The sequence below is a fragment of the Sinocyclocheilus anshuiensis genome, unplaced genomic scaffold, assembly GCF_001515605.1.
Source record: "Sinocyclocheilus anshuiensis isolate Anshui unplaced genomic scaffold, SAMN03320099.WGS_v1.1 scaffold461, whole genome shotgun sequence".
NCBI lineage: Eukaryota > Metazoa > Chordata > Actinopteri > Cypriniformes > Cyprinidae > Sinocyclocheilus > Sinocyclocheilus anshuiensis.
In genome coordinates this window covers 2,209,203-2,225,653 of record NW_015541005.1, presented here as the reverse complement: position 1 = coordinate 2,225,653, position 16,451 = coordinate 2,209,203, and the positions used below count along the sequence as shown (strand labels likewise).

At 37.1% G+C, this 16,451-nt stretch overlaps 3 protein-coding genes across 3 annotated transcripts in view; 1 reads left to right on the top strand and 2 right to left on the bottom strand.

The window, feature by feature from the left end:
• Positions 1-1,047, top strand: part of aclya (ATP citrate lyase a) — a 35,092-nt gene extending 34,045 nt beyond the window's left edge. Inside the window, exon 28 of the mRNA XM_016488626.1 lies at positions 95-1,047. Within this exon, the coding sequence (XP_016344112.1) occupies positions 95-196 (102 nt within the window). The 3' untranslated portion in view covers positions 197-1,047. The remainder of the gene's footprint in view (positions 1-94) is intronic.
• A 7,567-nt stretch (positions 1,048-8,614) lies between these two features.
• LOC107690287 (coenzyme Q-binding protein COQ10 homolog, mitochondrial-like) lies at positions 8,615-11,739 on the bottom strand. Its single transcript, XM_016488580.1, has 5 exons — positions 11,449-11,739; positions 10,102-10,251; positions 9,803-9,995; positions 9,447-9,548; positions 8,615-8,910 (listed from the first exon to the last, which is right to left on the bottom strand). The coding sequence occupies exons 1-5, from the start codon at positions 11,553-11,555 to the stop codon at positions 8,752-8,754; spliced, it is 711 nt and encodes a 236-aa protein (XP_016344066.1). The 5' UTR covers positions 11,556-11,739; the 3' UTR covers positions 8,615-8,751.
• Positions 11,740-14,689: 2,950 nt separating this feature from the next.
• LOC107690286 (hydroxysteroid (17-beta) dehydrogenase 1) overlaps positions 14,690-16,451 on the bottom strand; it is a 3,942-nt gene continuing 2,180 nt past the window's right edge. The window contains exons 4-6 of the mRNA XM_016488579.1: positions 16,044-16,137; positions 15,732-15,912; positions 14,690-15,035 (exon numbers count right to left, since the gene is read on the bottom strand). Of these exons, the coding sequence (XP_016344065.1) occupies positions 14,868-15,035; positions 15,732-15,912; positions 16,044-16,137 (443 nt within the window). The 3' untranslated portion in view covers positions 14,690-14,867. The remainder of the gene's footprint in view (positions 15,036-15,731; positions 15,913-16,043; positions 16,138-16,451) is intronic.

Below are 16,451 nucleotides of genomic sequence, written 5' to 3'. Positions count from 1 at the left end.
TGTGTGTGTGTGTGTGTGTGTGTGTGTGTGTGTGTGTGAGATCTATCTCTGACATGTCTTATGAAATAATGTTATTTAAACAACCTTCTCTTTTTATGCAGGTCATTATCTGGACCAGAAGCGGCTGAAGCAGGGTTTGTACCGCCATCCTTGGGATGATATTTCTTATGTACTTCCAGAACACATGACCATGTAATGACAGAATCCAGATCTCACTGAACCAGTGTGCTATGGAAGCAAAAGAGGTGTTTATGTGTGTGTATATGCACTCCTCCAAATGTGAGTGTTTGCGTGCGTTACATTTTTTCTTTTCTCCCTGTGTTAGTGTTTGTGATCTTTTGTAAAAGTGAGGGTTTACTCTTCTGCTATAAACTGTAATTCTAACCTGTCAATAACCTAAATGCCTGTATTGATTGTGTTGCAAAGTCATTTGAAAACATTCTAAAACATTCCATATTTCTGTAGTAAACATCTCATGTATATCTAGAACACGTAAATCTGCTTGTCATATCGGTGTGCCTACAAAAGGGAAATTAGATTAGAAACTAAAACGCCTGGTTGCTGGAAACTTCTCAGTGTCATTTTTCAAGTAGTCGTGACTGTAAACTGAACTTTTGAAGAAGCACTTAAAGAATGTCATTGTCAGACTAATCTGCCCTGACAGCTAGGCTGTGATTTTTTTTTTTTAATGTTATTTTGAGTTGTATCTTGTCAGTAGTGACATCTATAATTAACACAGTGCAATAATCCACTGCGCATAACAGCAAGCAATAGCTTTGCGTGTTTATAAATCTTACTCGTCTTAAATGTCAGATCAACTAATTTGCAGGAAAAAAAGAAAGTTGCTATTTTTATCAACTAATACATACAGCTCAAACAGATATTTTGGCCACCGATGTTATTTGTAAATGTGCAGCGTGCCATACAGTTCACAATGTTTACAGTCCATCTGCCAGTCCAGCTGTATGAAGAACAGATGACGAAGTTCAGTGTGTGTTATTTGCTTAAATTATCTGGTTAAAAATAAAATTCATTATAGAAATGAAATCTTTTTCATTCAATTCATGCTCAGCTGTGATGACCATTAAACTGGATTCTGTTTTAAAGCAGATTCTGTGTGTGTGTGTGTGTGTGTGTGTGCGTGCGTGCGAGCGCGCGCGTTTTTGTGACAAATGAGGACATAGATTTGTATAATGACAAAGGTATGACATAGGTATTACAAGGAGAAGGTGACTTTTCAGGACATTACCCCATGTCCCCACTTTTCAAAACGCAAATCACACAGAATGGAGTGTATTGAAAATCTGAAATAGCACAAAGTTTCCTGTAAGGGGTATTAGGGCCGTATACAGATTTCCTAAAATAATTTGCAGATTTCCTCTCAGACCTATTGGTTACTGTTGATAAAGCGCTAATTGTCGGAGATTTTAATATTCACGTTGATAATACAAATGATGCATTAGGACTTGCGTTTACTGACCTAATAAACTCTTTTGGAGTCAAGCAAAACGTCACCGGGCCCACTCATCGTTTTAATCATGTGCTAGATTTAATTATATCGCATGGAATTGATCTTACTGATATAGATATCGTACCTCAAAGCGATGATGTTACTGACCATTTCCTTGTATCGTGCATGCTGCGTATTACTAATATTAACTATATGGCTCCGCGTTATCATCCGGGCGGAACCGTTGTTCCAGCCACCAAAGACAGATTCACAAATAACCTGCCTGATTTATCTCAACTGCTCTGTGTACCAATAAGTACACATGAACTAGACGAAATAACTAGCAACATGGGCACTATCTTCTCTAATACATTAGAAGCTGTTGCCCCCATCAAATTGAAAAAGGTTAGAGAAAAACGTACTGCGCCATGGTACAACAGTAATACCCATTCTCTCAAGAAAAAAACTCGTAGTCTTGAGCGCAAATGGAGAAAAACTAACTTGGAAGTTTTTAGAATTGCGTGGAAAAACAGTATGTCCAGCTATAGACAGGCTCTAAAAGCTGCCAGGGCCGAGCATATCCACAAACTCATAGAAAATAACCAAAACAATCCTAGGTTTTTATTTAGCACAGTGGCTAGATTAACAAATAACCAGACGCCACCCGATCTAAATATTCCCTCACAGTTTAATAGTAATGACTTTATGAAGTTCTTCACTGATAAAATAGATAACATATTAAATACAATAGCAAATGTAGATTCTACAACGTCTAATACTTCAGCTTCATTCATCGCACCAAAAGATAAACTGCAGTGCTTTACAACTATAGGACAGGAAGAGCTAAATAAACTTATCACTGCATCTAAACCAACAACATGCCTGTTAGATCCTGTACCCACTAAATTACTGAAAGAGTTGTTACCTGTAGCAGAAGAACAGCTTCTCAATATTATTAACTCGTCGTTGTCTTTAGGTCACGTCCCAAAACCATTCAAGCTGGCGGTTATTAAGCCTCTTATTAAGAAACCACAACTAGATCCTAGTGAACTGGCAAATTACAGACCCATCTCAAATCTTCCTTTTATGTCTAAAATTTTAGAAAAAGTTGTGTCTGCTCAATTGTGCTCCTTCCTGCAAAAAAAATGATCTCTATGAAGAATTTCATAGAATATACGGTCTGTACAGTATAAAAACCATTACCTGTGTGTGTGTGTGTGTGTGTGTGTGTGTTAAAGAATAATTTCTCTATAAACGTCGGTGATGATATGGTATCATTAAAGAATTGCTCACTAGATGGCAGTGTGCTAACGCACAAATGGCTTTGGAGAAAGGATCCACAATTTTTTCCGATCTCCGGTGCTCATTGAAATACCAGAAAAACACATTGAAAAGTGTACAGGTAAATAATACTGAATGTATTTATTTAGAAGTCTTACGTATATCTTGTTGAAATTTAACCATTAAACATTAATACGTTTACTTTTATTTCATTCTTTTATTATTAAACAATAAAATCCTTGATTTTCTTCAGCGTGTACTGATACCAAACTGTGATTATAGGTCAAATATTAGTTTTGCACATATTTGTAAACGTGTTTTGTAAATATTAAATGACCGTTCTTCACTACTCTTTTCTGATTATCTCCACAGCACACAGCATCTCACCAGCTACCAGCGAGGAGCCCATTTATTTCCGGTAATTCTTCTGCCTAACTTTCTGATTCCCCTTGTGACCTTTGTATTGGGCTTTACTAGTAGACCTACATATTAGTGCCTAAGGTACAAACGTGTTGGCTACCTTTTGAAAAGGTAATTTTTTTTCATGAGAGTACTGTAACTTACAGTACACTCTCAGGAATAAAAGGTACCCTTTCAAATTATGACTGTCAAATTAAGACCGTCTGTAAGTGTGCTTTAAATTAAGAATATCATAATTATGTCGTCTTAAGTCCTATTAAACTAATGTAGGGGCTAATAAAATGACTGCGGTAGGTTGTAGACTCTTTCGAGGTGTTGTTGAGCCGGAGACGAACAGGTAAATGATGGCCGCTGAGTCAGAGGAGATTTCAGATGTCAGCAGCAAAGCCAGCCCGAGTTTACTAGGATTTCAAAACAGTCACACTACGGTCAGTGCTGCGACATGAGCACATATACTATGACATACTTTCTGAAAACTAGCCTAACTCTTCTTCTGTTAGATGATAGACCTTTGTCATGGATGTGCCACATTTATTTTTTGAGAGGAATGAAAACGAGTCTGTGAGGAATAAGTGCAACTCGTTCAGTTCAGGAGATTGTTCTGCTGTTTAACAACATACTGATTGTTCAGCTGATGATAAAAATAAAAAGATGAAAACTCTATTTTGAAAGTTTTAAGTTGTGGAAAATGACTTGGGTCTATTAAAAGTCTCACTTAGTTGTGACTAGGCGTGGAGCAGCATAAGCAGACCAATTCATGCAAAGTAACTATATCATTATGAATGGTCTGTCTGCAAATATAACCGTTTTATGATGCATTCTTTAATAATCCTTTTGCAGTAAAACCTCTGCATTGCTGTTCTATATTCCATACCATTGAGAAATCCAATACCAGTAAAGGTTTGTGTGCTGTATCATGCAAGGTCAGGAGGGAGAATGTGTTCAAAGCAGAGTGAGACGTGCAGTCAGTGCATCTGTCCTTGCATGTCACAGGATCAGGGTACACTGCCGACCTGCAGCTATCTAAGGCCGCGACCGTGATGAGCACCCTGAGTCTACCCCAGGACAAGCCCAAAATAAGATCAAATGTTGGCCACGGATAGAGATTATGAACCCTAGGGATTGTATAGAGACACCTAGCATGCTAACTGAGCTGTGTGTGAGAGAAGATTCTGAGGTGCTGTGCCTGCAAACATATTATTTCATGTGTATGCAAAAACACATCTTAGTTGTAAATGCATAAAACATCTGAAATCAGTGTTTAAGTGTTTTTCTTATGTCACCTTAAAGGCAAGCATTAGAATGACAGATTTATATGCTTCAAAATCTGTTTTTTATTTATCTTGAAATAAATTGAAAGCATGCACACAAAATATTATTATATGACCTAAATTCAATAAATAAGGTCGCTAAATTATCATGATCAAAACTTTGCTGAAAACTCTGATGACATGCCAGTCTGATAGCCAATTTAAAGGGATAGTTCACCCAAAAATTAAAATTCTGTCATTAATTACTCACCCTCATGTCGTTCCAAACCCATAAGCCCTTCGTTAATCTTTGGAACACAAATTAAGATATTTTTGATGAGATCCAAGAGCTTTCTGAACCTGCATAGACAGCAATGCAACTGAAATGTTCCCAGGCCCAGAAAGGTAGCAAGGACATCGGTAAAACAGTCCATGTGACATCAGTGGTTCAACTGTAATTTTATGAAGCTACGAGAATACTTTTTGCGCACAAAGAAAACAAAAATAACAACTCATTCAACAATTATTCTCCTCTTCATCCTGTCTGCCGCCATTATGGAGAGTATCACGACACACGTGCATGCTTTCCTCTGCATGTAAACAACACATGCACGTGCTTTAACGATGTCCTTACTACGTTTCTGGGTCTGGGAACATTTCATTTGCATTGCTGTCTATGCAGGGTCCGAAAGCTCTTGGATTTCATATAAAATATCTTAATTTGTGTTTCAAAGATGAACGAAGGTCTTACGGGTTTGGAATGACATGAGGGTGAGTAATTAATGACAGAATTTTCATTTTTGTGTGAACTGTCCCTTTAAGACCTTTTAGTGTAATTCTAAAAATGTTGCCCTTCAGGTTCTGGTACACATTTCTTTTTGTTGTGGAACCTTTAATGATTTTTTAAAGTAAACTTAAGAATAACTTGATAGTAATATTTTAAGATGAAGCAACTTCATTTTTCTAAAAATGATGAATAGATGATAAAGTAAACCCATGTTAAAATATGAGTGTTGAGAAACGTTTATTTGTGCATCTCTCAATCATCATTGTATTGCATTGCATTATGTTTTGCCCCAAAGGAAAAAAACACAGAGTAAGATGATATTTAAGTTAACTGCTTGGTTTTATGAACACTGCTAAGAAAAATTATTGGGAGATGTAAAGTGACAGCTGATATTTATATGCATTTTTTAGTCTACTATATTGTTATAAAGATCTTATTGATTACAAGCTGTCAGAATTTTATCTTACTTTTTGATCATATGAATATCATGAATTGCAAATTACATATTTGTTTTCTCAGTATGGGCCTCTGAATAAAACTGAAGTGTTTTTTTTCTCCGAGTATGAGCTCCATATTTTCCTTTGTCATATACTATATGAGTCATAAAAGCTTGATGTGTCATGATATGCAACAAAGAACACATATGCAAACTTTTATATATTTATAAGACTTTGTCTAAATGTTTAACTGGTGCTCTTCGGTCACTGTTTTGAATTTTTTTTAAATCACAGCTTCATTGGAATGGTACGAAAATTGGTGACTTTTATGGCACTTGGAATGTGAACACACCCAAAAATTGAGGGCATGATTCGAGTGGACTAAGTGGTCGTAAAAAATATAGTCACACTTGTGGTCTTCGGTCAGAAATGACCGACCATAGGAAATGAATGGGAAATCGACAAAAATTCTGAGAATTTTTCTACAAATCTGACACAATGAAAAAAAGTACACAGCAATGACAGGGTGAACTCTAAAACATCAAGAGTGCAAAACCAACACATCCACTCACACACACACACACACACACACGCGTACACACACACTTATACACACACAAACCTATGAACTGGTGTGACTGTAACACAGCAAATATGTCAAATAAAAGCAATAATTCAACTACAATGCAGTAAAAAAGTGAACAGCAAGGAAGGGATTACACTATAAAACATCAAGAGTGCAAAAACAACACATCCACTCACACACACACACACACACACACGCGTACACACACACTTATACACACACAAACCTATGAACTGGTGTGACTGTAACACAGCAAATATGTCAAATAAAAGCAATAATTCAACTACAATGCAGTAAAAAAGTGAACAGCAAGGAAGAGGTTACACTATAAAACATCAAGAGTGCAAAACAGACACACTCACTTACAAACACTCACAGAGACGCACACAAACATACACAATTATACACACTCAAATTAATTGGTATGGCTATAACCATATAGCCAGAAACGAGAAAACTGAAATAAGAGGTTGAAATCAGATCAAACCCAGAAGGATTAAGCTCTGATAAAACATTTCTGTTCATTTTTGTTACATTTTTATAGAATTGTGTTTTGTGTAACAAAATGCTTTCTCTGTGTTCAGGTTTGACTGTAGTAATAAAAATTCAAAAACTGACGCTTCAAATCAACATTTCAAACCAAAAAAAAATCTAAACCTTTACAAAAAGTTGTCTTTGAGAATGTCTAAATATATATCCAAACCCACAACTTAATAAAAATAAGTATTTATGTCTAAAAACAATTAGAGAATTTATAGGCCTTTTATATAAAGCTATATAGGAATCTGTGGGCTAAACCATGGAATTGCAGAAGTTTTTCTAATTTTACTCCCACCAGATGGCACTAATCTGGCTTCAGATTTTTTTCGATTTTTTTTCGACTTTTTCGATGCTTGGGCACTTTCCCACTGAGAATGGGTAACAAATTTCTTTCTGGATACTTTAGATCAGTCATGGGCACTTTGTCTCACCTAGTTGCCCATTGACGGCAACGTTGCTCAAAAAGTTGCCCCGTGGCGTGTATCATCAGCCTTACATTTTCTTCAGAAAGTGTAAAGATATAGTTTCAAACAACTGATATGAAATTATATTTACTTTACACAATCTGGAATGGTTGAATATGTCGATGCCACTTTAACCACGCAGAGAAAAATGCCCAGCTATGATCAGCTATCATATAACTGAATTACTCTGCAGTCTGCGCCAGACAGCATCCTGGGATGCCACATGATATGAATCAAATATAAACATAATATACAGTATTTGTTTTGCGATCTTTGTGCAGTATTATGCAATTTTGAAGTACAGGACAAATTAGTTAGAGATATAGGCTAATTTATCTTGTAACTCAGGAGTTTGCAGAGAACATAACTTGAGCTATAGTTAGAAACTCATTGAGTTACAATGTGATGTGTATATATAGACAGAACAACAAACTGTCAATCTGGATCTTGTTGGACACATTTGCTGTCAGGGTGTGTGTAAGAAAATATTCTCACCTCTGGTGGAGGTCTCAGCTAATCTGTGATCAGCCCGCACTGAAGAACAGGAAGGAATTGGCTGTTTAGACAGAAAGGGGTGTAGTCTCTTCTGGCAGCCGTGGTTTATGTAAGTGATCCAGAAGTCATGTGAGTTTCTTGGAACACCCTCAAGACTTCGCACTGAAGGAGCATTTTGAATGTGATACTGTGAGGCTCATACACATAATGCCAATATAACGTGTAAAATAGTTGCTGTCATTGAAATGTAGGAAGCATAGTGTATTGTTTCAGATCATTTGCAAGACTGAAGAGTTTGGCATATTGTGATTGTGGATAATATTGAAGGAATACCGGCAAGTGACATAACCTGAATGAAAGAAAGGACACAACTCACAAAAGAACATAAAGTGCTTCATACCTATTATGTCCTGTAGCTGCTGTATATGAACGTGTTGCAAGATTTTATGAAGAAAACCGGGTTATGGGTTGGGTATGGAACCTATTAAAGAAATCGATTGTGCTTCTTAAAATCTTGAAGATTTTAATGTTCATTCTTATACCCCTTTGTTATAACCCACGGTTTGTTTGTTTTTTCTTTCTTTTTTTAAAAAAGGATTTAAGTTTGGATGATTAGTGTTGTGTGGTTCTGACAAATCATGACAAAAACAGTATTAAGAAAATATATTATTGCTTTATTACAAGTCTGGAAAGAGTGCACTCAATAATAATTTAGAGATGATTTTGTTTCCCTTTGGTCAACCTTATGAATATAATGATCATAAATATGAAAAAGCATCCATCTTCAACACTTTTTACTCTTTCAGTCCACAGATATTATATAAATTATACACACACACGCTTATCACAATAAATTATATCTGTTTTGGTTTAAATAAATAGGCTTCTCAAATGTCTTTTTTTTCCCAGCAAAAATATGTGCTGGCATTAACAGTCCAAAATCCAACAAACTGGATTAAAAAAAGAGGAGCTGTTGTTCTCCAAAACATTTGAACAATATTTGTGGTTATGTATGTCCTTGTGTCCGTTTTAACAAGGTTCTCAAGTTGCTCTTCTGAGTGAAGTCTTCTGTCGATGAACGCCGGTGCTGTAAAGTTTGGTTGCTTGCGTCTCGAAAGCGTTGACCATCTGTTTGACCACCTGCTCAAAAAATACTGTCGCTAATTGTGAGTGGAGCAAAGATTTGAACTCAAATGACACCTAGAGAGGGAAAACACATATTGGTCAAATTTGCAAATTTTTTTTTACCAAAAAGTTAGCTTATTTATGTACTGTATGATTTGAAATAGTGAGCTTTGACGCTAAAGTTTAGTTGAGTTAGTTTTTTTTTTTTTTGCCTAATTAACAAGGGCTTTGTACTGCTAACATTCATTCATGTTTTAGTCTTCATTCTTTTTAATCAATGGGTCCTTTAATCTCCCAAATCCCTGTCTCCATCCTGTGATGTCCATCGCCCCATGTCTAATCTGGTGACATTTAGGTCGTACAGTTCCCTCCAGCAAAGGAATAGTTATCATGCCTGTCTTCGTTACTGGCTATTTAAGGAGAACCGGAAAGGCAACTCACATGTGGTATAAATAGCACTAATCTGGTCTAATACCTCTGCTCACTTTGAACAGAAATTATGGGATTAAACCACCAAAGAGGAGGAACACGAGTAAAATAAGTGTCAAACTGAAGAATGTAGACCGTAATAGTGTGTGCGTGTCTCTGTATTTGCCAGTTGCACTACTTACAAAGAACTCTACATTGCAGGATTCGGTCTGGCCTGCAGCTCCAGGAGTAAATCTCCACAATGTCTCAAGGTGATTAAAGAGCATCCCGTCTGTACACACCGCCTGAAACACAAGCACATACTTCAGACAGACGGCCACTGACAGCTTACTAGGCCAATATGTAAGCTGATCCTATGATGCATGGACATTTTGATGTTTTGTTGGCTTAGGACAAACATCAAATCAATACCACTTAATCTACATGAATCTAGTTCAAATCTCTTAAAATTCACAACCTCTTTTTGTTAAAACGAGAATAATGTCTAGCATTCCCAATTGAAACTGTTGTCTAATTTACAAATTGTTTTTAGACTCACTCGGACTTGGTGGTTCGGGATGACTGTGACCTCAGAGGTGTACCGTTCAATGATCGGGGGGAACCCGATTTCAAGCTGAGCTCTCATGTCCCCATTCCGCCCCCTCGTTACCTTTGACTTCTTGCACCAAGGCACAAACTGCTGGTACTGGTCCACATTGGCAACAATGTTGTACATCTGCTCAGTTGAGTAACTAGAGGGAAAATCAACTTGTGTCAACAAGGATATTGCTAGATGAGAATTACCTTGTAGTTAAAGTGAAGATGTTATGGTTTTATGTAACAGTGGTGTGTGCGTACCCAATGCTCCGGCTCTCTGAGTACTCCATTCTCCGCGTTATGAGGGGGGCTGACAAGTTAATAAAGCTCCGGGTGGGCACCATCTGAGAAGATGCTGGAGGAGGTAAGCTTACCCGCCTTGTAACTAAGATACCACATGAGCTCAAATGTCTACAAAAAAATTAAAATAGAAACAGAAGTTGTTATTACCTGACAAAAGCAGAATACCTGGATATTATTCACAGTCTTGTCATATGTCTCTAAAGGGCAGCATCATGCAATTTGCATGTTGACAGATTTGTTCACAACAAATGTAAAAAAGACGATGTGACGCAGTGTTTTTAGACATTTCTGTGTTGACCCGGTAAAATGACGTACTTTCTAGTAAATAGTAAAGAGCAGCCGATCAATACAGCTAAACCCGTTTCACCGCTGTATGGCACACGGCCAGAAGCTCTGCGTTATTCAAATGATGCACACGCTACACGTTCCGATCAGAATACTTCGAATCTTTTAAAAACAAACTTAATTTACTGGATAAAAGCTTTATGTTATAGTTACGTTATAGCATCGGGCATATTTGACAGATCTGGCACTCTCGGTACTCTCAGTCTCCGCTGACAACAGTTCTTTCAGTTTCACCGTCTCGTGACTTCGCACTCCCCTGTGAGTTATTTTACACCAGCACTAGCTGCTCTTCTGCTTTGTTCAACATTCCTACACAATTCACAATTACCTGCAACACAGTCGCTCAATTCAGCAGGTTTTCACCAGTACAACCATTTAAAATTAATACTGGACGCATATATTAATTTAGGCTACAGTTGTTGAACAAAACAGTAAATGAAACTAAAGGCACCCGGCCATTTTCTGAAGCTTTATGTTATAGTTACGTTATAGCATCGGGCATATTTGACAGATCTGGCACTCTCGGTACTCTCAGTCTCCGCTGACAACAGTTCTTTCAGTTTCACCGTCTCGTGACTTCGCACTCCCCTGTGAGTTATTTTACACCAGCACTAGCTGCTCTTCTGCTTTGTTCAACATTCCTACACAATTCACAATTACCTGCAACACAGTCGCTCAATTCAGCAGGTTTTCACCAGTACAACCATTTAAAATTAATACTGGACGCATATATTCATGTAGGCTACAGTTGTTGAACAAAACAGTAAATGAAACTAAAGGCACCCGGCCATTTTCTGAGCTAGTCAGTACGCATTTGGTGGTTTGTTCAGGTATAACAGCCTAAATAATTTAATTATTTCGACTAATGATTCTCGACTAATGATTTATTAACAAAAGGGATCTCTCTCTCTCTCTCTCTCTCTCTCAATATCAAGTACAGGCTGAGAGACGCGGTTTTACCTGATGGTGCAGTTGGAGTTTCTCCTCATGACACCGCACGACTGTCTTTCTGACATCTCCAGAGCCCGGAGTCCCCGGACTAAAAGCGAAGTGGCCTGCTTTGCCATTTGTGCTATTGGAAGCTTGTAAAATCACTGGAGCTTTTCCGAAAAATCCCTGCGCAATGATAACTGTGTCAATGGCCGTAATAAGCGGCGGCTCCGCTGGAACTGAACGATAGTGGAGTGACTTCACTATTAAGGGCAGAGCTGTAGAGTGACGCTCTGAGGGGAGGAGTTGAGAACCGGCTCCCACAGGTGCTTAGGCGCTCATGAAGTTATTCACCTTCAGGGGGTTCTCTTTGGCGCGTCATTGACTGTCTGGAACAAGGAGAATTATGCGCTTTAGGGAAGTAGTTCTCATCCTTTTCAATCCAAAGCCCCCCATTGTTCACAACAATATTAGAAGGCCCAATGACTTTTTATGCTGTTTTATGATTTAGTGAATAAAGCTTAAAGATGAGGATTTCTACCCAATATAGATTTTAGCAGAAAAAAATGTATGCTAATAAAAGCATAACACCCATAGAGGTAGGCCTATGAGACCAAGAAATCACACTTTTTAAATTAGGCTACCTCATACATCCAGGTTTTCCAAGAACATGGTGGGAACCAGTTGCTGAAAGAATGAATAAACTACATTTTTTTCCCAACATCCGAGAAGCTGTTTCACTCTGATATATTCTACAATAGGGAAGAAAAGGCAATAGCAATTTCCATTTCATGCCGACTTTAAATCATTTTAAGTCACTCTGAGGCCCCCCATGGACGTTTGCTGGGGCCCCTGGTTAAGAACAACTGTGTTAGTGTACACAAAGAGTTTTCTTTTCTTCTCTTTTCTTTTTCTTTAAGGGAAAAAAACTATATACCGTAAAATCCATTTAATAACTTAATGATTTAATGTGGTGTGCAACTATCAATTAAAATATTTTATTTGCAAAGATATTAAATTACAAAGACATCATATACTGCATTAAAGGTAATTTATTATTATTATTATTACAACAAATAAGACAATCATGAGTTATGAAGTATAACAAGAAGTTTACTAAGGTTACTCTATTTGAGATGAACAAATAGGCTTTCAGGTGTAAAAAGTCCAAATTTGATATATTTGTTATGTAAAAATAATAATAATAAAGCAATGATCTTCAGAGTCATGAGGGTCAACAATACTGTTTCCTGCAGGTAGGTTATGCCACACAATTTTTTTTTATTTGTCCTTAAATTATAAAACAAAATGTACCATTTACTATTTATTAATATTAATCTAATAATAGATTATGCCAAAATACTTGTTCCTACACTCTTTATTTCAATAATTTCAGCCTTTAAGATTTCATTCTCTTTCCTTATATATATATATAAAAAAATTTCAAGTCATCTATTGTGGGAATTGCATCCTGATTGCTTAACTTAAAAAGATGATTTGCCCTGAACATTAGATTAAATTCATTTATTATCTTTCATGTGCACGTGTTATGTTTACATATATTTTACAGAGAATATTGGCCGTAACCTGTCAAGAACACAGGCAACGAGGTTAAGGAATCCTTTCAAATGCTAAACGTCTGGAGGAGAGGAATCATGTGCTTCTGTCCGAGCCTGACCCAACATGTCATTAACCCATAAAGAGGAACAGGAATAATCCAGATAAGGCAGAGGCAGTAAATCACCACAGTGATTGGCTGCTGGAATGAAGGTGATGCCACAGAGGGGCTTAAATGTTAACTTTTCATTCAGTACAGGGCTGCAAAGTGCAACTCATTTCTGTTGTGCAATAACTGGATTGACATCAGCCATGACGTTGCTAGAACAGTGTTGATGTAGAAAATGGGCTCTCACAGTCAGATCAAAGTCCACAATTTCAGGTGAGTTGGCTCTGCGGTACACATGGCAAACACATATATAGTAAATGATACACCTGTACTTTATATCACTTATATCAGCCTAGTGCAGACAGCAGCAATTGCATGCAATACAGTATAAAGAGTTATGTCAGCACTGAATGCTCTACACACCTGATCATTTTAAATATTTGGCTTTGATCAGTGCACAAAGGAGCACACTTGAATACTTTGTCTAAGACATGCTTAACACTAGTTCTAAATAAAGGTTCTCTATTGGCAATGATGATTCCATGAAGAATCTTTGACAATCATGGAACCTTCACTATTATACAAAATGTTCCTTATTGTGGAAAAAAGGTTCTTTAAATTATTAAAATAGTCTATTCCTCAATGTTTCTTTTAAGAACTGTTGACTGTAAGGTTCTTTGGGGAACCAAAAATGGGTTTTCATTGCTGCAAAAATTCTCTTCTGGAACCTTTATTTTTAAGAGTAAAGAACAAACACAGCTGCTAAAATGGCCCAGTTACAGTTTCACAGTGTCAGATATAGTCTTGTTTTCTTACAAGGCCAATACAGTTCATTGTGTTCTGTTGGTTACTGAAACTAGATATATTATGACTTTAAACAAATGTGAAGATCCTTTGATTTAATTCAAACCCAAGAACTAGAACCACATGCATTGCGATGATCCTTGCATTAAGTGGCTTAAGTTGGTTATGTGACTGTCTCACCAAAATCTCTCGTGTTAGACCTAATCCTCTTCAATAGTCCCTGATCAGAGTCCTCAACTTAGACTGGACATCGTCAGAATACGCAAATTACTACGTCAATGTGTGTATGTTATTGCACTCTGTCAATGAACAATCTCTGCTGTCTTCTGGGCACTGTATTGTAGTGGGAAATAGCAGGGCAAAGGAATGGTAACTTCCTGTTACCTTTTGCAAATTATCACATAACTGACTAAGTTTAGGTTAAGCAGATAGTTATTTTTGTGTGTATATATATATATATATATATATATATAGGCTGTAGATCTATAAATACCAGAATGAAGGTGTAAGGCATCTGTGAACCTGTGATGTGCTGGGAATCGCATCGGTGACATTGGCATGTGATCCAGTTCACAGTGTCCTTGAATGAAACACTCACAAAATAGAGCAAAATAATGACCTTGCATAGGTTTGGTGTGCTCTGGCCTCACTGTTCTAGTAAACAAATGAAGAAAAATGTGAAACACTGATGGTGGTCTTGTGCGAGAGAGGCAGACAGTCCTTGAGATGAAATTCTGTACAGAGTTCAACACTGAGGAATACAGAAGTAGACGAAAAACACAAAGACTTTATTTTCACTGGTTCTGTGTTGTACAAATCACAGTTATTAAGAGTTAGTGATTCTAGCATAAAGTGCTATTAGAAACACTGCAGTACTAGTTTCAGCCGAAAGCTTAATATGTCAGCATTTTGAAATTGTGAATATAGTGTGTTTCATACCTCAGGGCTTATGAAAAGAATCGTATAGGATGTATAAGCATCATATCTGTGGATCTGTATTGGGTGCAGAAAAGATGAGTTTGCTCATTGCTCGGATGTACTGAGAGCCATCCATGGAGGTGAGTTTGAGGCTGCTCATGGGTAGCAGGGCTCTGTTAGTGTAATATCTGAGGAATGGAGTCTGGGCTTCGATCGCCTCCATATACACCTAACAATAGAGACAAGAACATGCTAAAATGGTCATGGTATATGTGTGTAGTATAGAATACCTTATAAAACAATATTTTCAACATAGATAGATATATAGATATAGACATACCTGAATATCAACATTTGTATGTAGGTAGATAGTAGATGGATTAATAATAATAATATCAAAAGTCATTTTATATATTCTAAGTTTCACACTATAATAACAACATACCTCTATTCTTTCCAATTCTTTACAATTACCCCAAGGGTCTAATTTGATCTTTTTACTTAAAAATAAAAACAATATTAAAATCAATTCTAAAAACACAAATCCCTTGTTAACAAAATATTAATAAACTAAATAACACAATGAAGACGACCATAGCCATTCATTAAATGTGCTATTATAGTGAAAATGACCTCAGAGGAGTTAAAAAAAAAAAAAAGAGGATGAACATTACTTTAATATATTACTGTAATATTAATATTATTGTTGTGTTGTTCATCGTTTTGCTAGGCCAATTGTTTGTTCTTATCGAAAGCTTTAAGATTAATTTATAAACATTTTGATTTATTAAATTCTAAAATAATTAAACCCAAATCAATATTTCATATCTGTTTATTTATTTGCCTCTGAATCAAGCCCTGATCTTTCAGAATCAGATGTTCTCTCTTTCACGCTCACTCAGAGGCTGGCGGCTTGCTGTAGTACCTGTATGATGTCGTCGGTGTCCTGAGCTGCATTCTGGAACACAGACTGGCAGTGCTGCAGGTACTGATCATACAGGCTGCGTGTGTGCGCATCAACCTCCAGAGCTTCCTCGCTGGGCTCAGTCCTCTTCAGGTTCATCAGGAAGTCTGTGTTGACTGGTCCGCATTCAATCAGGCTCACACTGCAGCATGGGAGAGATGTAATGGATTTAGGATAGTGTAGCAATTTATCTGAGGATCATTTTGGAACATTTAATAAGCAAAATGGTTCCATTTGCTTATGCAAATGTAGTTGTGCACATATAATACTCACTGGATATTGAAGTGCTGGAGCAGTATAGCCAGGCTCTCACAAGCACCCTCTACTGCAAATTTGCTAGCACAGTAGACCTCATTGAATGGTAGTCCTGAGTTTCAGACAAAGAACATCCATTCATTCACACACGCACATTTATTTATTCATTCAAATTGGGTTTATTTCTTGTTGCAAGCAATCTTAAAGGTGACATATCATGAAAATCGGACTTTTCCAGGTTTTAAGTGCCATAATCAGGTCCCCAGTGCATCAACCTAGGAAACGTGAAAAAGATTAACCCAGTAACTTTGTTTTGGGAAGCCTTTTTCTGCAAGCCTCTGGAAAAAAAAGAGCGCGTCTGATTTCGCTCCCTTGGTGATGTGGCAAAGGGATCTCATTATAATATTACCGCCGCTTAAAGGTCCC

What these genes read in the sequence shown, in the direction of transcription:
- LOC107690287 (XM_016488580.1), bottom strand. Translation starts at nt 11,555, where the DNA reads ATGGCAAAGCAGGCCACTTCGCTTTTAGTCCGGGGACTCCGGGCTCTG. An exon ending in AACTCCAACTGCACCATCAG is followed by an intron (nt 10,252 to 11,448) that starts GTAAAACCGCGT and finishes ATTTTTTTGTAG; the next exon opens with ACATTTGAGCTCATGTGGTA. An exon ending in CCTGCAATGTAGAGTTCTTT is followed by an intron (nt 8,911 to 9,446) that starts GTAAGTAGTGCA and finishes TTCCCTCTCTAG; the next exon opens with GTGTCATTTGAGTTCAAATC.